This window comes from Hemitrygon akajei, unplaced genomic scaffold (assembly GCF_048418815.1).
Source record: "Hemitrygon akajei unplaced genomic scaffold, sHemAka1.3 Scf000118, whole genome shotgun sequence".
NCBI lineage: Eukaryota > Metazoa > Chordata > Chondrichthyes > Myliobatiformes > Dasyatidae > Hemitrygon > Hemitrygon akajei.
The window spans coordinates 154,506-180,087 of NW_027332004.1; the positions used below are offsets into that span (position 1 = coordinate 154,506).

Below are 25,582 nucleotides of genomic sequence, written 5' to 3' on the forward strand. Positions count from 1 at the left end.
CGGAGAATAAGAGACTGTAGACCAGTGCGGGGTGTGTTATATCGTGACTGGCTCAGCCTGGAAAAGGAAACGGAAATTATGTTCCTTTTCTGTGGCTCAGTACTGACAGCTTAATCCTAAAGGAGTGTCAAGAACATGGGGTCCATTGTGAGAGAAGTAAAAGTCAGTAGAACAAGTAAATGCCCCCTCCCCCACTGTTACCCTCTGCAGGGTTGCACAGTTCAGCAGAAGCTGAGCAGTGAAAGCAGTGAAACCACCCGCTCCACACAACACTCTCCTCTCCAGAATCACGTGTGCACTTGGTGCTCGCGGGAACACCGGGGAATCTGCAAACTACCAACAGAGGGGACAGTGGAGCCTTTAACAGCGGATCTGAATCAGAGCAGAAATGTTTCTGGGCCATCGTCCATTTTCAGACACTGTAATCTCTGATCACCCGATTTCACACAAACAGTGTTTTTAACGAGTAGTTTTTTTATTAAATAAAATATGTTGTGAGCTCCATGTTCATCAGATCAGGCACTGACAACCTATTTCTGTCCGTCATAAGATGTTCGAAGGAAACACATGGAGACCCTGCGGGCAGAAACTGAAAAACTGAGAGTGAACACGATCCTGATGAGGGAAAAGGTGAAGGTTTTCCAGCTGGTTGATCGATACGCTGAGCTCACGGTCATTTCTACTGTTCGAGATCGGAGACTGGTGGAACATGAGCTGCTGGCAAGAGGCAGAGACCACGAGGAGTGGAGACAGAAACATCTCCACGGAGAGCTGGAAAAACTCCGGATTGATCAGTTATTCAAGAAGAGCTTTCTTCAAAAATTGGAAAGATATTTCTTTGGAAACAAATCCGGGATGTCCGCAGCAGTGGCCGGAGTCCCAGGGATCGGGAAAACAACAATGGTACAAAAGATTGTTTATGACTGGGCCACGGGGAAGATATACCAACAATTCCAGTTTGTCTTCAGTTTCAAATTCCGGGATTTAAACACCATTAACTGCAGAATAAACCTGAAAGAACTGATTCTGCATCATTACCCCTACTTTGGGAATATCCTGGGAGAGATCTGGAAACAGACAGAGGGACTGCTGTTCGTATTCGATGGTTTGGATGAATTCAAGCACAAAATCGATTTTGCTGACAGTCGGAGAGATACAGAACCCAAGCACCAGTGCCCAGATCCCGAGTGGTGGTGTGAGGTTTCTGACATTGTGTACAGTTTAATCCAGGGCAAGCTGCTCCCAGGGTGTTCAGTGCTGGTGACCACCCGTCCCACTGCGTTACATTTATTGGAAAAGGCGGATATCAGTGTCTGGGCTGAAATCCTGGGATTTGTTGGTGAGGAACGGAAGGAATATTTCATGAGGTATTTTGAAGATCAGACAGTGGCGGAAGCTGTTTTCATACACGTGAAGGAGAACGAGATCCTGTACACCATGAGCTACAACCCCTCCTACTGCTGGATCCTCGCTCTGGCACTGGGCCCCTTCTTCACACAAAGAGTCAGGGACCCACAGCGAGTTCCCAAGACCATCACCCAACTGTACTCCTACTATATTTACAACATCCTGAAAAACCACGGCCGTGAGATTGAGAGCCCCCGTGATGTGTTACTCAGGGTTGGTCAGATGGCCTTCAGAGGAGTGTTTGATAGGAAGATTGTGTTTACAGATGGAGATTTGATCAATTACACTCTGCAGCCTTCCCAGTTCCTATCCGGGTTCCTGATGGAACTTTTGGAGAGAGAGGATTCAGCCCGGTGTGTGGTGTACACATTCCCACACCTCACCATCCAAGAGTTTGTAGCTGCAGTCGCACAATTCCTGAATCCACATCCCGGGGATATCCTGAAATTCCTCACTGAAGCCCACAACAGGACAGATGGGCGATTTGAGGTATTTCTCCGTTTCGTTGCTGGTCTCTCCTCCCCAATGACAGTTTGGGGCCTGGAGGAGTTTCTAGGTCCATTTCCTCATGAAACAACCTGCCGGGTGATTGACTGGGTGAAGGAGGAGGTTAAACGCCAGAGTGGAAACACGAGGAGTGAAGCTGGTAAAAGGAGCCTCCTGAACTCATTGCACTACCTGTTTGAGTCTCAGAATCGTGGACTGGCTCAGGCCGCACTGGGATCTGTGGAAACACTTTCATTCAGTGGAATGACACTGACCCCGATTGACTGCGCGGTCCTGTCTCATGCCATCGGATTCTGTGATACAATAAAACACCTCAACCTGGGGAACTGCCACATTCAGTGTGAAGGAATCCAGCGACTGGGACCCAGGCTACACAAGTGCCAGAAGTTGAGGTAACTTGATTTATCTCTCACTCTGAACTGTGAAACTGTCTCATTGTGTTGTTTCAAAGCAAAGGAATTTCGGTAAATTTGTAGTAAATCAGATTGTGAAGAATTGTGACAAATGCCCACGGGGATCAGTCAGTAATTCCCCCAGGACAGGAGGGTTCTGTGGTTCCTTGTGAAGGGATGTTGGAGACTTCATCAGATCAGTGAACAACGGCCATTGGTTCAATGGTAGTAAATCACAGGAATGGCCGTGTTTCTAACTGCCTGTGACACGTCCATTGACAATGTTCCTTCTCACTTTTACTGACACCCAGACCAACACAGACTGCAGCAGGTGGGTCAGAGATTCACACCCCCTTCCCGGTGAGGGACAAGAGACCGTCAGCAGACTGTCCCAGTGAGAAGGAAAGAAATAACATTGTGAGATTGTCCTCCCACTGCCCTTCCCCGTGTGTGACTTTGCTCACTTCCAGATGCGCAAAGAACGAGGGCGCATCTCCTCTGGGGCTCTGTTCAGACCCAACACACACGTACAAAAAATTTCTGCATCCTCTCGTCTTGTAGGATTATCGTTTACCCTTGGGATCCTCCTGTGGGACCTCTCATCCCAATCCACCTTCCATTCTTTGGAATCTCGCCACCAACCCCATTCCTCCTGTGGGCTCTCTATTACTCTTTTCTCATCCTCCTGTGGGATGTCTTTTCCAGACAACACCCCACCCCTTCCTGTGAGAGCTCTCCTCCCCATCCCTCTTCCTCCTGTGGGATCTCTGCTCCCCATCCCTCTTCCTCCTGTGAGATCTCTCTTCCCCATCGCCCTTTCACCTATGAGATCGCTCTTCCACATCCCCCTTCCTTCTATGGATTTCTCTTCCCCATCCCTTCCTGCTGTTGAAACTCACTTCCCCATACCCTTTCCTCCTGTGGGATCTCTCTCCCCCATGGACTTCTTCCTGTCGGATCTCTCTTTGGCATGCCCCATTGTCCTGTGGAATTTCTCTTCCTCAACCCCCTTCCTCCTGTGAGATTTCTCTTCCCAATCCCACATCCTCCTGTGGTAACTCTCTTTCACATCCCTCCTCCTCCTGGCCGATCTCTCAACCCGTTCCCCCTTCATCCTGTTTAATCTCTCTCTGTATCCCCCTCCTCCTGTGGGATCTCTCTTCCCCATCCCCCTTGCTCCTGTGGGATTTCTCTTCCCCATCCCCCTTCCTCCTGTGGGATCTCTCTTCCCCGTCCCCCTTCCTCCTGTGGGATTTCTCTTCCCCATAGAATCATAAAATCATAGAACACTACAGCACAGAAAACAAGCCATTCGGTCCTTCTAGTCTGTACCAAAACCTTATTCCGCTAGTCCCATTGACCTGCACCCAGTCCATAACCCTCCAGTCCTCTGCCATCCATGTATCTATCCATTTTATTCTTAAAGCTTAAGAGTCCACATTTTCCACATCAGATGGCAGCTCGTTCCACACTCTCACCACCCTCTGAGTGAAGAAATTCCTCCTAATTCTCCCCCCAAACCTTTCCCCTTTCACGCTGAAGACATGTCTTCTCATTTTTATCTCTCCTAATCTATGCCTATTCGCATTTACCCTGTCTATACCCTCATAATTCTGTAAACCTCTATCAAATCTCCCCTCATTCTTCTACGCTCCAAGGAATAAAGTCCTAACCTGTTCAATCTTTTCTTGTAACTCAACTCCTGAAGACCAAGCAACATCCTAGTAAATCTTCTCTGCACTTTTTCAAACTTACTGATATCCTTCCTATAGTTAGGTGATCAGAACTGCACACAATACTCCAAATTTGGCCTCACCAATGTCTCATACAACCTCACCATAACATCCCAACTCCTATACTCAGTACTTTGATTTATGAATGCCAGGATGCCAAAAGCCTTCTTTACAACCCTGTCTACCTGTGACGCCACTTTCAGGGACTTACGTATCTAAAACCCAGATCCTTCTGTTCCTCCACACTCTTCAGTGCCCTACCGTTTATCGTGTTTGTCGTACCTTGATTTGTCCTTCCAAAATGGAACACCTCACACTTGTCTGCATTAAATTCCATCTGCCATTTTCTGGCCCATTCTTCCAGTTGGTCCAGATCCCTCTGCAAGCTTTGAAAGTCTTCCTCGCTGTCCACAACGCCTCTATCTTAGTGTCATCCACAAACCTGCTGATCCAATTTATCACATTATCATCTAGATCATTGATATAGACAACAAACAACAATGGTCCCAGCACAGATCCCTGAGACACACCACTAGTCACAGGCCTCCGTCTGAGAAGCAATCATCCACTACCACTCTCTGTCTTCTCCCACCCAGCCAATTCAAATCCAGTTTACAACCTCTCCATGGATACCTAGTGTCTGAACCTTTAGAACTAACCTCTTAAGTGGGACCTTGTCAAAGGCCTTACAAAAGTCAATGTAGACAACATCCACAGCCTTTCCTTCATATGCATTCTTGGTAACCTCCTCGAAAAACACTACAAGATTCATTAAACATGATCTACCACATACAAAGCCATGATGACTATCTTTAATCAGTCCTTGGCTGTCCAAATCCTTGTATATCCGATCTCTCAGAACACCTTCCAATAATTTACCTACTACTGATGTCAGGCTTACTGGCCTGTAATTACCTGGTGTACTTTTGGAGCCTTTTTCAAACAACGGAACAACATGAGCTACCCTCCAATCCTCCGGCACCGCACCCGTGGCTGAGGACATTTTAAATATTTTTGCCAGGGCCCCTGCAATTTCTACACTAGTCTCTCTCGAGGTCAGAGAAAATATCATGTCAGGCCCAGAGATTTATCTACCTTTATAAGGCAGCAAGATTCTCCTCCGCTTTAATCTCTATATGTTCCATAACACTACTGTTTGTTTGCCTTAATTCCATATCCGCTATGCCAGTTTCCTGAGTAAACACTGACGCAAAAAACTGTTTAAGATCTCCCCCATCTCGTGAGGCTCCACACATAGACGACCACTCTGATCTTCTAGGGGACCAATTTTGTCCTTTACTATCCTTTTACTCTCAATATACTTGTAGGAATCCTTTGGGTTTATCTTCACATTATCTGCCAAAGCAACCTCATGTCTTCTTTTTGTCTTCCTGATTTCCTTCTTTAGTATTCCCTTACATTTTCTATACTCTTCAAGTATCTCATTTGTTCCTTGTTGCCTATACCTGCTAAACACCTACTTAACCAGATCACCAATATCCCTTGTAAACCAAGGTTCCCCATGCCTGTTAACTTTGCCTTTAATCCTGGCAGGAACATGCAAACTCTGCACTCTCAAAACTTCACCCTTGAAGGCATTCCACTTACTAAACACATCCTTGCCAGAAAACAACTTAACCCAATCCACTCTTCCCATATCCTCTCTCTTTTCCACAAAATTGGTCGTTCTCCAATTCAGAACCTTAACTGGTGGATGAGTCCTATCCTTATACATAATTATCTTGAAATTAATGACATTATGGTCACTGGACCCAAAATGTTTGCTTACATATACTTCTGTCACCTGACCTGTCTGGTTCCCTAAAAGGAGATCAGGTACTGCACACTCTCTCTCGTTGGTACCTCAATATATTGATTTAGAAAACTTTCCTGAACACATTTGACAAACTCCACGCCATCTAACCCTTTCTCAGAGTGGGCGTCCCCGTCAATATGTGGAAAGTTAAAATCCCCTACGATTACAACATTCTGTTTCTTAGATTGGTCTGCTATCTCTCTACAGATTTGCTCCTCCAATTCTCTCTGCCTATTGGGCGGTCTATAATACAACCCTATTAGTGTGCTCACACCTTTCCTGTTCCTCAGCTCCACCCATATGGCCTCTATAGACGAGCCCTCTGGGCTGTCCCATCTACGCACAGCTGTGATATTCTCCCTGACTGGTAATGCCACTTCTCCCCCTTTCATCCCTCCGCCCTATCACCTCTGAAACAACAGAAACCCAGAACATGAAGCTGCCAGTCCTGCCCCTCTTGCAAACCAAGTCTTACTAATAGCAATAATGTCGATATCATTATCGTGCCAATCCACGCCCTAAACTCATCTGTCTTACCTACAATACTCCTTGCATTGAAATAGATGCACCTGAGAACATTTCTATCACGTACAAACCTTTGATATCTGTCTATACAGGCAGTCCTCGCATGATCATTATGCTCCTCCACCTCACTATCTGCTCTAACACTCTGCCCCCTCCCCCTGCAACCTTGTTTAAAACCCCCGGAGCAGAACTTGCTAACCTACCGGCAAGGATGTTAGTCCCCTCCAGTTCAGGTGCAAACTGTCCAATTCGAACTGGTCCCACCTCCCCTGGAAGAAAGCCCAATTGTCCAGAAACATGAACCCCACCCTCATGCACCATCCCCTCAGCCACGTATTTAGCTGCATTATCTTCCTATTTCTAGCGTCACTAGCACGTGGCACGGGTAGCAATCCACCTGTGAGATCTCACTTTCCCATCCCCCTTCCTTCTGTGGGATCTCCCTTCCCATTCCGTCCTGCTGTGGGATCTCTCATCCCCATCCCCCTTCCTGCCGTGGGATCTCTCTTCTCCATACACCTTCCTCCTGTCGGATCTCTCTTTGGCATGCCCCATTGTCCTCTGGAATTTCACTTCCCAAACCCACTTCCTCCTGTGAGATTTCTCTTCCCAATCCCACATCCTCCTGTGGGAACTCTCTTCCACATCCCTCCTCCTCCTGGCCAATCTCTCAACCCCTTCCCGCTTCATCCTGTTTAATCTCTCTCTATATCCCCTTCCTCCTGTGGGATCTCTCTTCCCCATCCCCCTTCCACCTGTGGGGTCTCTCTACCCCATCCCCTTTCCACCTGTGGGGTCTCTCTCCCCCATCCCCCTTCCTCTTGTGGGATCTCTCTTCCCCATTCCCCTTCGTCCTGTGGGATCTCTCTCCCCCATCCCCCTTCCTCCTGTGGGATCTCTCTTCCCCATCCCCCTTCCTCCTGTGGGATCTCTCTTCCCCATCTCCCTTCCTCCTGTGGGATCTCTCTACCCCATCCCCATTCCTCCTGTGGGATCGTTCTACCCCATCCCCCTTCCTCCTGTGGGATCTCTCTCCCCCATCCCCCTTCCTCCTGTGGGATCTCTCTTCCCCATCCCCCTTCCTCCTGTGGGATCTCTCTACCCCATCCCCCTTCCTCCTGTGGGATCTCTCTCCCCCATCCCCCTTCCTCCTGTGGGATCTCTCTACCCCATCCCCCTTCCTCCTGTGGGATCTCTCTTCCCCATCCCCCTTCCTCCTGTGGGATCTCTCTACCCCATCCCCCTTCCTCCTGTGGGATCTCTCTACCCCATCCCCCTTCCTCCTGTGGGATCTCTCTTCCACATTCCCATACCGCCTGTGGGATCTCCCTTCCCCATCCCTCTTCCTGCTGTGAGATCTCTCTTCCCATCTCCCTTCCTCCTGTGGGCTCTCTGTTCCCTATACACCTTCCTCCTGTGGGATCTCTCATCACCAGCTCCCTTCCTCCTGATGAATCTCTCTTCCCCAAACCCATTCCTACAGTGGAATCTCTCTTCCGCATCCCCATTCACCCTCTGAGGCCTCTGTTCCCATCCCACTTCCATCTGTTGGATCTGTCTTCCCCAACTCCCTTCCTCATGTGCGATTTAAACTCCCGACCCCTTTCTTCCTGTGGGATCTCTCTTCAATATCCCATTTCCTACAGTGGGATCTCTCTTCCCCATCCACCTGACCCCCATGGGGGCTCTGTTTCCGTCCCTCCACTTCTTAAGGGATCTTTCTTCGCCATTTCCCTTCCTCCTATACATCTCTCCTCCCCATTCCCCATCCACTTGTGGGATCTCTCTTCCCAATCCCCTACATCGGATGGGATCTCTCTTCCCTGTCCCCCTTCCTTCCGTGGCATCTATTTTCCCCATCACTCTTCCTCCTATGGGATCTCTCCTACTCATCCCCCAAACTCCTGTATGATCTCGCTTCCCCACCCACTTCCTCCTGTCTCATCGCTCGTCCCCATGCCCCATCATCCTATGGGATCTGTATTCCCCATTCCCATTCCTTCTGTGGGATCTACTGTCACCACCCCCCTTCCTTCCGACGGATTGCTCTTCCCCATCCAACTTCCTCCTGTGGGTCATCATAATGCCCCCTCTTCCTGTGGGATCTGTCTTGTCCCTCCACATGTATCTCTCTTCCCCATCCCACATCCTCCTGTCAGATCTCTCTTCCCAATTCTCCTTCCAACTGTGGGATTTCTCCTCCCCACCATCTTTCATCCTAGGGATATATCTTCCCCAATCCCCATACTTCTGTGGGATCACTATTCCCCATCCCCTTCCACCTGTGCACTCTCTGCTCCCCATCAACATCCTGCTGTGGGATCTCTCTTTCCCATGCCCCATCCACCTGTGGGATCTTCCTTCCTCAACCCCCTTCCTCCTCTGGGATCACTTTTCCCCATCCCCCTTCCTATTGTGGGATCTCTCCTCCCCATCCCTCTTCCTCCTGTGGGATCTCTGTTCCCCATCCCACTTCCTCCTGTGGGATCTCTCTTCCCCATCCCACATCCAGCTGTGGGATCTTCCATCCTCATCCCCCTTCCTCCTGTGAGATCTCTCTTCCCCATCTTCTTTCCTATTGTGGGATCTCTCCTCCCCATCCCTCTTCCTCCTGTGGGATCTCTCTTCCCCATCCCCCTTCCTCCTGTGGGATCTCTATTCCCCATCCCTCTTCCTCCTGTGGGATCTCACTTCCCATCCCTCTTCCTCCTGTGGGATCTCTATTCCCCATCCCTCTTCCTCCTGTGGGATCTCACTTCCCATCCCTCTTCCTCCTGTGGGATCTCTCTTCCCCATCCCCATTCCTCGTGGGATCTCTACTCCCCATCCATCTTCCTCCTGTGGGATCTCTCTGCCCCATTCCCCTTCCACCTGTGGGATCTCTCTTCCCCATCCCCCTTCCTCCTGTGGGACCTCTCATCCCAATCCCCCTTCCATTCTTTGGAATCTCACCCCCATCCCCATTCCTCCTGTGGGCTCTCTATTACCCTTTCCTCATCCTCCTGTGGGATGTCTTTTCCACACAACCCCCCTTCCTGTGGGATCTCTCTCCCCCATCCCCCTTCCTCCTGTGGGCTCTCTATTACTCTTTCCTCATCCTCCTGTGGGATGACTTTTCCACACAACCCCCCCTTCCTGTGGGATCTCTCCTCCCCATCCCCCTTCCTCCTGTGGGATCTCTCTTCCCCATCCCCCTTCCTCCTGTGGGATCTCTCTTCCCCATCCCTCTTCCTCCTGTGGGATCTCACTTCCCCATCCACCTTCCTCCTGTGGGATCTCTATTCCCCATCTCCCTTTCACCTATGAGATCGCTCTTCCACAACCCCCTTCCTTCTATGGATTTCTCTTCCCCATCCCTTCCTGCAGTTGAAACTCGCTTCCCCATACCCTTTCCTCCTGTGGGATCTCTCTCCCCCATGGACTTCTTTCTGTCGTATCTCTCTTTGGCATGCCCCATTGTCCTGTGGAATTTATCTTCCCCAGCCCCCTTCCTCCTGTGAGATTTCTCTTCCCAATCCCACATCCTCAGGTGGGAACTCTCTTTCACAACCCTCCTCCTCCTGGCCGACCTCTCAACCTGTTCTCCCTTCATCCTGTTTAATCTCTCTCCCCCATCCCCCTTCCTCCTGTGGGATCTCTCTTCCCCATCCCCCTTCCTCCTGTGGGATTTCTCTTCCCCATCCCCCTTCCACCTGTGGGATCTCTCTTCCCCATCCCCCTTCCTCCTGTGGGACCTCTCATCCCAATCCCCCTTCCATTCTTTGGAATCTCGCCGCCATCCCCATTCCTCCTGTGGGCTCTCTATTACTCTTTCCTCATCCTCCTGTGGGATGACTTTTCCACACAACCCCCCCTTCCTGTGGGATCTCTCCTCCCCATCCCCCTTCCTCCTGTGGGATCTCTCTTCCCCATCCCCCTTCCTCCTGTGGGATTTCTCTTCCCCATCCCCCTTCCACCTGTGGGATCTCTCTTCCCCATCCCCCTTCCTCCTGTGGGACCTCTCATCCCAATCCCCCTTCCATTCTTTGGAATCTCGCCGCCATCCCCTTTCCTCCTGTGGGCTCTCTATTACTCTTTCCTCATCCTCCTGTGGGATGACTTTTCCACACAACCCCCCCTTCCTGTGGGATCTCTCCTCCCCATCCCCCTTCCTCCTGTGGGATCTCTCTTCCCCATCCCCCTTTCTCCTGTGGGATCTCTCTTCCCCATCCCTCATCCTCCTGTGGGATCTCTCTTCCCCATCCACCTTCCTCCTGTGGGATCTCTATTCCCCATCTCCCTTTCACCTATGAGATCGCTCTTCCACAACCCCCTTCCTTCTATGGATTTCTCTTCCCCATCCCTTCCTGCAGTTGAAACTCGCTTCCCCATACCCTTTCCTCCTGTGGGATCTCTCTCCCCCATGGACTTCTTTCTGTCGGATCTCTCTTTGGCATGCCCCATTGTCCTGTGGAATTTATCTTCCCCATCCCCCTTCCTCCTGTGAGATTTCTCTTCCCAATCCCACATCCTCAGGTGGGAACTCTCTTTCACATCCCTCCTCCTCCTGGCCGACCTCTCAACCCGTTCCCCCTTCATCCTGTTTAATCTCTCTCCCCCATCCCCCTTCCTCCTGTGGGATCTCTCTTCCCCATCCCCCTTCCTCCTGTGGGATTTCTCTTCCCCATCCCCCATCCTCCTGTGGGATCTCTCTTCCCCATCCACCTTCCTCCTGTGGGATCTCTCTGCCCCATTCCCCTTCCACCTGTGGGATCTCTCTTCCCCATCCCCCTTCCGCCTGTGGGACCTCTCATCCCAATCCCACTTCCATTCTTTGGAATCTCGCCCCCATCCCCATTCCTCCTGTGGGCTCTCTATTACTCTTTCCTCATCCTCCTGTGGGATGACTTTTCCACACAACCCCCCCTTCCTGTGGGATCTCTCCTCCCCATCCCCCTTCCTCCTGTGGGATCTCTCTTCCCCATTCCCCTTCCTCCTGTGGGATCTCTCTTCCCCATCCCTCTTCCTCCTGTGGGATCTCTCTTCCCCATCCACCTTCCTCCTGTGGGATCTCTCTGCCCCATTCCCCTTCCACCTGTGGGATCTCTCTTCCCCATCCCCCTTCCTCCTGTGGGACCTCTCATCCCAATCCCCCTTCCATTCTTTGGAATCTCGCCCCCATCCCCATTCTTCCTGTGGGCTCTCTATTACTCTTTCCTCATCCTCCTGTGGGATGACTTTTCCACACAACCCCCCCTTCCTGTGGGATCTCTCCTCCCCATCCCCCTTCCTCCTGTGGGATCTCTCTTCCCCATCCCCCTTCCTCCTGTGGGATCTCTCTTCCCCATCCCTCTTCCTCCTGTGGGATCTCTCTTCCCCATCCACCTTCCTCCTGTGGGATCTCTATTCCCCATCTCCCTTTCACCTATGAGATCGCTCTTCCACAACCCCCTTCCTTCTATGGATTTCTCTTCCCCATCCCTTCCTGCAGTTGAAACTCGCTTCCCCATACCCTTTCCTCCTGTGGGATCTCTCTCCCCCATGGACTTCTTTCTGTCGGATCTCTCTTTGGCATGCCCCATTGTCCTGTGGAATTTATCTTCCCCATCCCCCTTCCTCCTGTGAGATTTCTCTTCCCAATCCCACATCCTCAGGTGGGAACTCTCTTTCACATCCCTCCTCCTCCTGGCCGACCTCTCAACCCGTTCCCCCTTCATCCTGTTTAATCTCTCTCCCCCATCCCCCTTCCTCCTGTGGGATCTCTCTTCCCCATCCCCCTTCCTCCTGTGGGATTTCTCTTCCCCATCCCCCTTCCTCCTGTGGGATCTCTCTTCCCCATCCACCTTCCTCCTGTGGGATCTCTCTGCCCCATTCCCCTTCCACCTGTGGGATCTCTCTTCCCCATCCCCCTTCCGCCTGTGGGACCTCTCATCCCAATCCCACTTCCATTCTTTGGAATCTCGCCCCCATCCCCATTCCTCCTGTGGGCTCTCTATTACTCTTTCCTCATCCTCCTGTGGGATGACTTTTCCACACAACCCCCCCTTCCTGTGGGATCTCTCCTCCCCATCCCCCTTCCTCCTGTGGGATCTCTCTTCCCCATTCCCCTTCCTCCTGTGGGATCTCTCTTCCCCATCCCTCTTCCTCCTGTGGGATCTCTCTTCCCCATCCACCTTCCTCCTGTGGGATCTCTCTGCCCCATTCCCCTTCCACCTGTGGGATCTCTCTTCCCCATCCCCCTTCCTCCTGTGGGACCTCTCATCCCAATCCCCCTTCCATTCTTTGGAATCTCGCCCCCATCCCCATTCTTCCTGTGGGCTCTCTATTACTCTTTCCTCATCCTCCTGTGGGATGACTTTTCCACACAACCCCCCCTTCCTGTGGGATCTCTCCTCCCCATCCCCCTTCCTCCTGTGGGATCTCTCTTCCCCATCCCCCTTCCTCCTGTGGGATCTCTCTTCCCCATCCCTCTTCCTCCTGTGGGATCTCTCTTCCCCATCCACCTTCCTCCTGTGGGATCTCTATTCCCCATCTCCCTTTCACCTATGAGATCGCTCTTCCACAACCCCCTTCCTTCTATGGATTTCTCTTCCCCATCCCTTCCTGCAGTTGAAACTTGCTTCCCCATACCCTTTCCTCCTGTGGGATCTCTCTCCCCCATGGACTTCTTTCTGTCGGATCTCTCTTTGGCATGCCCCATTGTCCTGTGGAATTTATCTTCCCCATCCCCCTTCCTCCTGTGAGATTTCTCTTCCCAATCCCACATCCTCAGGTGGGAACTCTCTTTCACATCCCTCCTCCTCCTGGCCGACCTCTCAACCCGTTCCCCCTTCATCCTGTTTAATCTCTCTCCCCCATCCCCCTTCCTCCTGTGGGATCTCTCTTCCCCATCCCCCTTCCTCCTGTGGGATTTCTCTTCCCCATCCCCCTTCCTCCTTTGGGATCTCTCTTCCCCATCCCCATCCCCCTTTCGCCTGTGGGAACTCTCCTCCCCATAGAATCATAAAATCATAGAACACTACAGCACAGAAAACAAGCCATTCGGTCCTTCTAGTCTGTACCAAAACCTTATTCTGCTAGTCCCATTGACCTGCACCCAGTCCATAACCCTCCAGTCCTCTCCCATCCATGTATCTATCCAATTTATTCTTAAAGCTTAAGAGTCCACATTTTCCACATCAGATGGCAGCTCGTTCCACGCTCTCACCACCCTCTGAGTGAAGAAGTTCCTCCTAATTCTCCCTCCAAACCTTTCCCCTTTCACGCTGAAGACATGTCTTCTCATTTTTATCTCTCCAAATCTATGCCTATTCGCATTTACCCTGTCTATACCCTCATAATTTTGTAAACCTCTACCAAATCTCCCCTCATTCTTCTATGCTCCAAGGAATAAAGTCCTAACCTGTTCAATCTTTCCTTGTAACTCAACTCCTGAAGACCAAGCAACATCCTAGTAAGTCTTCTCTGCACTTTTTCAAACTTACTGATATCCTTCCTATAGTTAGGTGATCAGAACTGCACACAATACTCCAAATTTGGCCTCACCAATGTCTTATACAACCTCACCATAACATCCCAACTCCTATACTCAGTACTTTGATTTATGAATGCCAGGATGCCAAAAGCCTTCTTTACAGCCCTGTCTACCTGTGACGCCACTTTCAGGGACTTACGTATCTAAAACCCAGATCCTCTGTTCCTCCACACTCTTCAGTGCCCTACCGTTTATCGTGTATGTCGTACCTTGATTTGTCCTTCCAAAATGGAACACCTCACACTTGTCTGCATTAAATTCCATCTGCCATTTTCTGGCCCATTCTTCCAGTTGCTCCAGATCCCTCTGCAAGCTTTGAAAGCCTTCCTCGCTGTCCACAACGCCTCTATCTTAGTGTCATCCACAAACCTGCTGATCCAATTTATCACATTATCATCTAGATCATTGATATAGACAACAAACAACAATGGTCCCAGCACAGATCCCTGAGACACACCACTAGTCACAGGCCTCCGTCTGAGAAGCAATCATCCACTACCACTCTCTGTCTTCTCCCACACAGTCAATTCGAATCCAGTTTACAACCTCTCCATGGATAGCTAGTGTCTGAACCTTTAGAACTAACCTCTTAAGTGGGACCTTGTCAAAGGCCTTACAAAAGTCAATGTAGACAACATCCACAGCCTTTCCTTCATATGCATTCTTGGTAACCTCCTCGAAAAACACTACAAGATTCATTAAACATGATCTACCACATACAAAGCCATGATGACTATCTTTAATCAGCCCTTGGCTGTCCAAATCCTTGTATATCCGATCTCTCAGAACACCTTCTGATAACTTACCTACTACTGATGTCAGGCTTACTGGCCTGTAATTACCTGGTGTACTTTTGGAGCCTTTTTGAAACAACAGAACTACATGAACTACCCTCCAATCCTCCGGCACCGCACCCGTGGCTGAGGACATTTTAAATATTTCTGCCAGGGCCCCTGCAATTTCTACACTAGTCTCTCTCAAAGTCCGAGGAGATATCATGTCAGGCCCGGGGGATTTATCGACCTTTACTCACTGTAAGGCAGCAAGCAGCTCCTCCTCTTTAATCTCTATATGTTCCATTACACTACTGTTTGTTTGCCTTAATTCCATATCCGCTATGCCAGTTTCCTGTGTAAACACTGACGCAAAAAACCTGTTTAAGATCTCCCCCATCTCGTGAGGCTCCACCCATAGACAACCACTCTGATCTTCTAGGCGACCAATTTTGTCCTTTACTATCCTTTTACTCTCAATATACTTGTAGGAACCCTTTGGGTTTACCTTCACATTATCTGCCAAAGCAACCTCATGTCTTCTTTTTGTCTTCCTGATTTCCTTCTTTAGTATTCGCTTACATTTTCTATACTCTTCAAGTACCTCATTTGTTCCTTGTTGCCTATACCTGCTAAACACCTACTTAACCAGATCACCAATATCACTTGTAAACCAAAGTTCCCTATGCCTGTTAACTTTGCCTTTAATCCTGGCAGGAACATGCAAACTTTGCACTCTCAAAATCTCACCCTTGAAGGCGTTCCACTTACTGAACACATCCTTGCCAGAAAACAACTTATCCCAACCCACTCTTCCCAGATCCTCTCTCATTTCCACAAAATTGGCCCTTCTCCGATTCAGCACCTTAACTGGTGGACCAGTCCTATCCTTATCCATAATTATCTTGAAACTAATGACATTATGGTCACTGGACCCAAAATGTTTGCTTACACATACTTCTGTCACCTGACCTGTCTGGTTCCCTAATAGGGGATCAGGTACTGCACCCTCTCTCGTTGGTACCTCAATATATTGATTTAGAAAACTTTCCTGAACACATTTGACAAACTCCACGCCATCTAACCCTTTCTCAGAGTGGGCGTCCCCGTCAATATGTGGAAATTTAAAATCCTCTACGATTACAACTTTCTGTTTCTTACATTGGTCTGCTATCTCTCTACAGATTTGCTCCTCCAATTCTCTCTGCCTATTGGGTGGTCTATAATACAACCCTATTCGTGTGGTCGCACTTTCCCCGTTCCTCAGCTCCACCCATATGGCATGTGTAGACAAGCCCTCCAGGCTGTCCCGTCTACGCACAGCTGTGATATTCTCCCTGACTAGTAATGCCACTCCTCCCCCTTTCATCCTTCACCCCTATCACGTCTGAAACAACGGAACCTCGGAACATGAAGCTGGCGCTTTTAAGGAATATAAAAGTGGATAAATCTCCGGAGCCTGACAGGATATTCTCTAGGACCATGAGGGACGTTAGTGTAGAAATAGCAGGGGCTCTGACAGAAATATATCAAATGTTATTAGAAACGGGGATGGTGCCGGAGGATTGGCGTATTGCTCATGTGGTTCCATTGTTTAAAAAGGGTTCCCAGAGTAAACCTAGTAATTATAGGCCTGCCAGTTTGACGTCAGTGGTGGGTAAATTAATGGAAGGTATTCTTAGAGATGGTATATATAATTATCTGGATAGACAGGGTCTGATTAGGAACAGTCATCATGGATTTGTGCATGGAAGGTCATGTTTGACAAACCTTATTGAATTTTTTGCAGAGGTTACAAGTAAAGTTGACGAGGGTAAAGCAGTGGATGTTGTCTATATGGACTTCATTAAGGCCCTTGACAAGGTTCCGCACAGAAGGTTAATTAGGAAGATTTGATCGTTAGGTATTAATACTGAAGCAGTAAAATGGATTCAACAGTGTCTGGATGAGAGATGCCAGAGAGTAGTGGTGGATAACTGTCAGGTTGGAGGCCGGTGACTAGTGGTGGGCCTCAGGGATCTGTACTGGGTCTAATGTTGTTTGTCATATACATTAATGATCTGGATGATGGGGTGGTAAATTGGATTGGTAAGTATGCAGATGATACTAAGGTAGGTGGCGTTGTGGATAATGAAGTAGGTTTTAAAAGTTTGCAGAGAGATTTAGAACAGTTAGAGGAGTGGGCTGAACAATGGCAGATGGAGTTTAATGCTGATAAGTGTGAGGTACTGCATTTTAGTAGGAATAATCCAAATAGGACATACATGGTAAATTGTAGGGCATTGAAGAATGCAGTAGAACAGGGTGATCTAGGAATAATGGTGCATAGTTCCCTGAAGGTGGAATCTCATGTGGATAGGGTGGTGAAGAAAGCTTTAGGTATGTTGGCCTTTATAAATCAGAGCATTGAGTATAGGAGTTGGGATGTAATGTTAAAATTGTACAAGGCATTGGTAAGGCCAAATTTGGAGTATTGTGTACAGTTCTGGTCACCGAATTATAGGAAAGATGTCAATAAAATAGAGAGAGTACAGAGAAGATTTACTAGAATGTTACCTGGGTTTCAGCACCTAAGTTACACAGAAAGATTGAACAAGTTAGGTCTTTATTCTTTGGAGCATAGAAGGTTGAGGGGGGACGATAGAGGTATTTAAACTTATGAGGGGGATAGATAGAGTTGACGTGGATAGGCTTTTTCCATTGAGAATAGTGGAGATTCAAACAAGAGGACATCAGTTGAGAGTTAGGGGGCAAACGTTTAAGGGTAATATGACGGGTAATTTCTTTACTCAGAGAGTGGTCGCTGTGTGGAACGAGCTTCCAGTAGAAGTGGTAGAGGCAGGTTCGGTATTGTCATTTAAAGTAAAATTGGATAGGTATATGGACAGGAAAGGAATGGAGGGTTATGGGCTGAGTACGGGTCAGTGGGACTAGGTGAGTGTAAGCATTCGGCACAGACTAGAAGGGCCGATATGGCCTGTTTCCGTGCTGTAATTGTTATATGTTTATATAGTTATTAGTCCTGCCCCTCCTGCAACCAAGTCTTACTAATAGCAATGATGTCGATATCATCATGTGCCAATCCACGACCTAAACTCATCTGCCTTACCTACAATACTCCTCGTATGGAAATAGATGTACCTGAGAACATTTCTATCACGTACAAACATTTGATATCTGTCTATACAAGCTGTCCTCACATGACCCGTATCCTCCTCCACATCACTATCAGCTCTAACACACTGCACCCTCCGCTTACAATCTGGTTTAAAACCCCCTGAGCAGAACTTGCCTAACCTACCGGCAAGGATGTTAGTCCCCTCCAGTTCAGGTGCAAACTGTCCAATTCGAACTGGTCGCACCTCTCCTGGAAGAAAGCCCAATTGTCCAGAAACATGAACCCCACCCTCATGCACCATCCCCTCAGCCACGTATTTAGCTGCATTATCTTCCTATTTCTAGCCTCACTAGCACGTGGCATGGGTAGCAATCTACCTGTGAGATCTCCCTTCCCCTTTGACCTTCCTCCTGTGCAATGTCCCTTCCCCGTCCCCCTTCCTCCTGTGGGATCTCTCTTCCCCATCCCCCTTCCTCCTGTGGGATCTCTCTTCCCCGTCCCCCTTCCTCCTGTGGGATCTCACTTCCCCATCCCCCCTCCTCCTGTGGGATCTCTCTTCCCTGTCCCCCTTCCACCTGTGGGATCTCCCTTCCCCATCCCCCTTCCTCTTGTGGGATCTCTATTCCCCATCCACCTTTCTTCTGTGGGGCTTCTGTTGTCATACCCCACCCTTCTTGTGGGTCTCCCTTCCACATCTTCCTTCCTCTTCAGGGATCTATCACTTCCCCTTCCACCTGTGGGATCTCTCTACCACATCCCCCCTCCTGTGGGATCTCTCTTCCCCATCCCCCTTCCTCCTGTGGGATCTCTCTTCCCCATCCCCCTTCCTACTTTCAGATCTCTCGTCCATCCGAACTCCTGTGGGATCTCTCTTCCCCATCTCCCTTCCTCCTGTGGGATCTCTCTTCCCCATCTCCCTTCCTCCTGTGGGATCTCTCTCCCCCATCCCCCTTCATCCTATGGGATCCCTCTCCCCCATTCCCCTTCCTCCTGCGGGATCTCTCTCCCCCATCCCCCTTCCTCATGTGGGATCTCTATTCACCATCACCCTTTCTCGTGTGGGGCCTCTGTTCCCATCCCCCACTCTTCTTGTGGGATCTCTCTTCCCCATCCCTTTAGCTCGGGTGGGTCTATTTCACTGTGTCCCATTGACATTTCTGCTTTTCTGTCAGGAACATTTTGTTTAGCCATCGGGGAATGGGACAGAATATGTGGAGTTTACAGAGTCACACCGACAGACGAAATTACCGACATTCGGTGAATACACTGGAGCTGGTCAGTGAGGGACATTGATAGTGATGGGAACTCCGATCAGTGATTTACTGAAGGGTTTAATGTTTCCTGAAATATCCAAGTGAGAGAAATTCCCCCAGACCCACGGTTTGAATCACTTTGTTCATCAATCTGTCTCTTTGTGTTTAGACTTGGGCGGAATGACCTGGGAGATTCAGGAGTGAAACTGGTGTCTGCGGCTCTGAGGAACCCGGAGTGTAAAATACAGCAACTGTGGTAAGTACCAGACTGTGGGAGATTGTGTTTACAGTCACTGGGTGTCTGACACTGAACATTAATGTGATCAGTAGAAACGAAGAAACATAGAAAATCTACAGCACAATACAGGCCCTTCGGCCCACAACGCTGTGCCGAACATGTTTCTACTTTAGAATTACCTCGGTTTTACCCATAGCCCTCCATGTTTCTAAGCTCCATGTAGCCTTCCTGGAGTTAAAAGATCCGATCGTTTCCGTCTCCATCACCGCCGCCAGCAGCCCATTCCATGCACTCACCACTCTCTGTGTAAAAAAACTTACCCCTGACATCTCCTCTGTACCTACTTCCAAGCACCTTAAAACTATGCCCTCTCATGTTAGCCAGTTCAGCCCTGGGGAAAAGCCTCTGACTATCTACATGATCAATGCCTCTCATTATCATGTACATCTCTACCAAATCACCTCTCATCCTCCGTCACTCCAAGAGAAAAGGCCAAGTTCACTCAACCTATTCTCATAAGGCATGCACCACAATCCAGGCAACATCCTTGTAAATCTCCTCTGCACCCTTTCTATGGTTTCCACGTCCTTCCTATAGTGAGGTGACCAGAATTGAGCACAGTATTCCAAGTAGGGTCTGACCAGGGTCCTGTATAGCTGCAACATATAACCATATAACAATTACAGCACGGAAACAGGCCATCTTGGCCCTTCTAGTCCATGCCGAACGCTTACTCTCACCTAGTCCCACTGACCGGCACTCAGCCCATAACCCTCCATTCCTTTCCTGTCCATATACCTATCCAATTTTACTTTAAATGACAATACCCAACCTGCCTCTACCACTTCTACTGGAAGCTCGCTCCACACAGCTACCACTCTCTGAGTAAAGAAATTCCCCCTCGTGTTACCCTTAAACTTTTGCTCCCTAACTCTCAAATCATGTCCTTTTGTTTGAATCTCCCCTACTCTCAATGGAAAAAGTCAATCCACGTCAACTCGATCTATCCCCCCTCATAATCTCTCAACTGTTAAACATTACCTCTCGATTCTTAAACTCAATCCCACGACTGATGAAGGCCAATACACTGTACGCCCTTTTAACTACAGAGTCAACCTGCATAGCATCTTTGAGTGTCCTATGTACTTGGACCCCAAGATCCCTCTGATCCTCCACACTGCTAAGAGTCTTACCATTAATACTATATTCTGCCATCATATTTGACCTACCAAAGTAAACTACTTCACACTTATTTGGGTTGAACTCCATCTGCCACTTCTCAGCCCAGTTTTGCATCCTATCAATGTCCCATTGTAAACTCTGACAGCCTTCCACAGTATTCACAACACCCCCAAGCTTTGTGTCATCATCATATTTACTAACCCTACCCTCCACTTCCTCAGCCAGCTCATTTATAAAAATCACAAAGACTTGGGGTCCCAGAACAGATCCCTGAGGCACTCCACTGGTCACCAGCCTCCATGCAGAATATGACCCATCTACAACCACTCTTTGTCTTCAGTGGGCAAGCCAGTTCTGGATCCACAAAGCAATGTCCCCTTGGATCCCATGCCTCCTTACTTTCTCAATAAGTCTTGCATGGTGTACCTTATCAAATGCCTTGCTGAAATCAATATACACTGCATCTTCTTCCTTCCTTCATCAATGTGTTTAGTCACATCCTCAACAAAAGCATTCAGACTCGTAAGGCACAACCTGCCTTTGACAAAGCCATGCTGACTATTCCTAATCATATTTTGCCTCTCCAGATGTTCATAAACCCTACCTCTCAGGATCTTCTCCATCAACTTACCAACCACTGAAGTAAGACTCACTGGTCTATAATTTCCTGGGCTAACCCTACTCCCTTTCTTGAATAAGTAAACGAGATTCGCAACCCTCCAATCCTCCGGAAACTCTCATGTCCTCATTGATGATGCAAAGATCATCGCCAGAGGCTCAGCAATCTCTTCCCTTGCTTCCAACAGTCGCCTGGTGTACACCTTTTCCGGTCGCGGTGACTTATCCAACTTGATGCTTTCCAAAAGCTCCACCACATATTTCTTAACATCTACATTCTCAAGCTTTTCAGTCCACTGCAAGTCATCCCTACAATTGCCAAGATCCTTTTCCGTCATGAATACTGAAGCAAATGGTTCATTAAATATCTCCGCTATTTCCTCCGGTTCAATACGCTCTTTTCCATTGTCACACTTGATTGGTCCTATTCTGTCACATCTTATCCTCTTGCTCTTCACATACTTGCAGAATGCTTTAGGGTTTTCCTTAATCCTGTCCGCCAAGGCCTTCTCATGGCCCCTTCCAGCTCTCCTGATTTCATTCTTAAGCTCCTTCCTGCTAGCCTTATAATCTTCCAGATTCATATCACTACCTCGTTTTTGAACCTTTTGTAAGCTCTTCTTTTCTTCTTGACTAGATTTACAACAGCCTTTGTACATCACAGATCTTGTCCCCTACCATCCTTTCCATGTCTCATTGGAACGCACCTTCTCAGAACCCCATGTAAATATCCCTTGAACATTTTCTACATTGCTTCGGTACTATTCTCTGACAACATCTGTTTCCAATTCATGCTTACAAGTTCCAACCTGATAGCCCCATAGTTCCCCTTTCTCCAATTAAAGGTTTCCCTAACTTAACTGACCCATACCTCTCTAAAGGTGTGGTAAAAGAGACAAAATTGTAATCACTATCTCCAAAATGCTCTCCCACTGAGAGACCTGACACCTGACCAGGTTCATTTCCCAATAGCAGATCAAGTACAACCTCTCCTCTTGTAGGCTTATCTACATATTGTGTCAGAAAACCTTCCTGAACACACCTAACAAACTCCGCTCCATCTAAACCCCTCACTCTAGGGAGATACCAATCAATATTTGGGAAATTAAAATCTCACACCTCAACAACCCTGTTATTAAAACTCCTTTCCAGAATCTGTCTCCCTATCTGCTCCTCGATGTCCCTGTTACTGTTGGGTGGTCTATACAAAACACCCAGTAGTGTTATTGACCCCTTCCTGTTCCTAACTTCCACCCAGAGATGCCGGAGTGTCCTCCTTTTCTGTAGCCATGACACTATCTCTGATCAACAGTGCCACGTCCCCACCTCTTTTGCCTCCCTCCCTGTCCTTTCTGAAACAATTAACTCCTGGCACTCGAAGTAACCATTCCTGCCCCTGCACCATCCTAGTCTCTGTAATGGCCACCACATCATATCTCCGAGAGCTGATCCACGCTCTAAGCTCATCCGTTTTATTCATCATACACCTTGCATTAAAATAGACACATCTCAAACCATCGGACTGAGTGCCTCCTTCTCTATCACCCGCGTATCCTCCCTTTCACACTGTCTCCAAATTCTCTCTATTTGTGAGCCAACCTCCCTCTCCTCCATCACATCAATTTGGTTCCCTCCCCCCAGCAATTCTTGCTTAAACTCTCCCCAGTAGCCTTAGCAAACCCTCCTGCCAGGATATTGGTCCTCAAGGGATTCAAGTGCAACCCGTCCTTTTTGTACAGGTCACACCTGCCCCAAAAGAGGTCCCAATGATCCAGAAATCTGAATCCCTGCCTCCTGCTCCAATCCCTCAGTCAATGCGTTTATCCTCCACCTCATCCTAATCTTATTCTCACTGTCACGTGGCACAGGCAGTAATTCCAAGATCACTACCTCTGAGGTCCTGCTTCTCAACTTCCTTCCTAACTCCCTGTAGTCTACTTTCAGGACCTCTTCCCTTTTCCTACCTATGTCACGACCTCTGGCTGTTCTCCCTCCCACTGCAGGATAACTTGGAAGTGATCAGAAACATCCCAGACCTTGGCACCTATGAGGCAAACTAGCATCCGAGTTTCTTTCTTGCATCCACAGAATCATCTGTCTGACCCCCTGACTATAGTCCCCTATCTCTGCTGCCTTCCTCTTCCTTTCCCTGCCCTCCTGAGCCACAGGGCCAGACTCTGTGCCAGAGGCACTGACACTGATGCTCCCCAACCCGTAGGCCACCCCCCTCCGGCAGTACTCGAACAGGGGTACTTATCGTCAAGGGGAATAGCCACAGGGGTACTCTCTAGTACCTGCTTCTTGCCCTTCCCTCTCCTGACTGTGACCCACTTCCTCAGTCTCCCGTGGCCCCGGTGTGACCACCTGCCTGTAACTCCTCTCTATCACCTCCTCGCTCTCCCTGACCAGACGAAGGTCATCGAGCTGCATCTCCAGTTCCCTAACTCGGTCCCTGAGGAGCTGCAGCTCGACACACCGGGTGCAGATGTTGCCGTCCAGGAGGCTGGGAGTCTCCAGGATCTCCCACATCTGACACCGAGCACAGAAAACCAGCCTCACACACATACTCTCTGTCTGTATCGTAAACAGATAACCTACCTCGCCTCGACCCTTTATCGCCGAAGCCCCATTGAGCCAAAGCCTTCCTACTCTGTCTCCGCTCCTCTGACGCTCGCTCTGTAAATCTGTCTTCCTTTTAAACTCTTCTTGCTCTTCTCTCTGGCCGACTTGCGCAGTCGTGCTGAAGAAGACAAATCAGTAATTGTGTTACTGATAAACACTGGGGATTTGTACCGTCTCCTGCCTCTCTGTGTCCTTCACCCTCACTCTCTCTCATCTCCAGGCTGAGGGGTGTCGGACTCACAGATTCTGGTGCCGAGGATCTCGCCTCCGCTCTCAGTACAAACCCATCACTGACGGATCTGAACCTGAGTTTGAATAAACTGGGGGATTCAGGAGTGAAACTGGTGTCTGCGGCTCTGAGGAACCCGGAGTGTAAAATACAGACACTGGAGTAAGTACCAGACTGTGGGAGATTGTGTTTACAGTCACTGGGTGTCTGACACTGAACATTAATGTGATCAGTAATTGTGTTACTGATAAACACTGGGGATTTGTACCGTCTCCTGTCTCTCTGTGTCCTTCACCCTCACTCTCTCTCATCTCCAGGCTGTGGGATGTCGATCTCACAGATTCTGGTGCCGAGGATCTCGTCTCCACTCTCAGTACAAAACCATCACTGACGGAGCTGAACCTGGGATCAAACTCTCTGACAGACCGATCTGTCCCCGCTCTCCGCCGCCTCATGCTGACCCTCCCGAGTCTGGAGCGGATCTGGTGAGTGTTTGTGTTAATGTTCAATGTGATTAAATATCAGCGGATCCGCGGGTTTTCTGGTGATATTTGTCTGTGAGTGTTGTTGAAACATTAACCCCGGTCCCCTGTTACTGACACTGTTGTGTAATCTGTTTATTTCATCTTTATTCTCCCATCTGTTTCAGGCTGCGGGTGAATCGGTTCAGTGAGACCGGGGAGAAGGAACTGAGATCTCTGCGGGGACTCAGACCCGGACTGAGAGTGACCGTGTGAACATCTGAATGTGTGAACATCCCCGCCCGCGGGATGAGGACATTTGGCCGACTCCCCGCCCTCCCCTTTAACTCCCGCCCTTACCTTTAACGGCCGCGCGCCGGGGCTGATTCCCAACGGTTTTAACGGAACCGGCTCGGGCCCCGCGCTGTGTGCGTCGCTCAGAGCGGTCCTGCAGTGACGTGTTTCCGCCTGTTGTCCGGCGGGGCAGCTTCCGCCGGAAGTGCGTGTTCGAGACTCCCCACGTGACACCCCGGGGGATTACCCAGACAGGAAGAGCCCGGGGGTCCGGGGCTCAGTCTGGAATACCGGTGTCCCGGGGTGGGATTATCCCGGGTGAGAATCCTTTTGCTCCCTTTGCTGAGGACGGTGCATTCGGCAGTCTGGCCGATATAATGATGTTAAATGGACAAATCCCTCGGCAGTGACCCTGGATCTGCAGCGATCCCGGACACGGCCCTGAAGTGTGATTTTATAATCATCGGTTCCCCGATGCAGAGTGACGGTGAGAAACGGGACTGATTATTCACCCGGTCACTCGTTGTCGCCGGTCAGTTCATTGTGTGTGACTGTGAGAGAGTCGATTTACATTTGTCATGATGATATCAATAAACCGCTGTAACTTAGTGTCTTGGTGTCTGACTTTGGTCTCATTATAGGAGAATCAGTGACATGGGGTTACTGCTGCCCCCAGCACCTGATGAACTGAAATGGTAGGGCATTGAGGAATGCAGTAGAACAGAGTGATCTCGGAATAATGGTGCATAGTTCCCTGAAGGTGGAATCTCATGTGAATAGGGTGCTGAAGAAACCTTTTGGTATGCTGGCCTTTATAAATCAGAGCATTGAGTATAGGAGTTGGGATGTAATGTTACAATTGGAAAAGGCATTGATCAGGCCGAATTTGGAGTATTGTGTA

The 25,582-nt window shown here is 49.1% G+C and overlaps 2 protein-coding genes across 2 annotated transcripts in view; both read left to right on the top strand.

Moving 5' to 3' along the window:
* On the top strand, positions 1-25,288 carry LOC140723531 (NACHT, LRR and PYD domains-containing protein 3-like). The gene is made up of 6 exons (XM_073038098.1): positions 1-31; positions 551-2,306; positions 19,207-19,293; positions 23,918-24,088; positions 24,244-24,411; positions 24,576-25,288. The coding sequence occupies exons 2-6, from the start codon at positions 568-570 to the stop codon at positions 24,661-24,663; spliced, it is 2,253 nt and encodes a 750-aa protein (XP_072894199.1). The 5' UTR covers positions 1-31; positions 551-567; the 3' UTR covers positions 24,664-25,288.
* Positions 1-25,582, top strand: part of LOC140723536 (NACHT, LRR and PYD domains-containing protein 3-like) — a 114,039-nt gene that overhangs the window by 20,598 nt on the left and 67,859 nt on the right. The window lies entirely within an intron of this gene.

Bases quoted from the DNA above. Each gene is read 5' to 3' on its own strand.
- LOC140723531 (XM_073038098.1), top strand. From the start codon at position 568: ATGGAGACCCTGCGGGCAGAAACTGAAAAACTGAGAGTGAACACGATC. The intron at 24,089-24,243 runs GTAAGTACCAGA...TCTCATCTCCAG, and splicing joins TGTAAAATACAGACACTGGA to GCTGTGGGATGTCGATCTCA. The intron at 24,412-24,575 runs GTGAGTGTTTGT...CATCTGTTTCAG, and splicing joins CCGAGTCTGGAGCGGATCTG to GCTGCGGGTGAATCGGTTCA.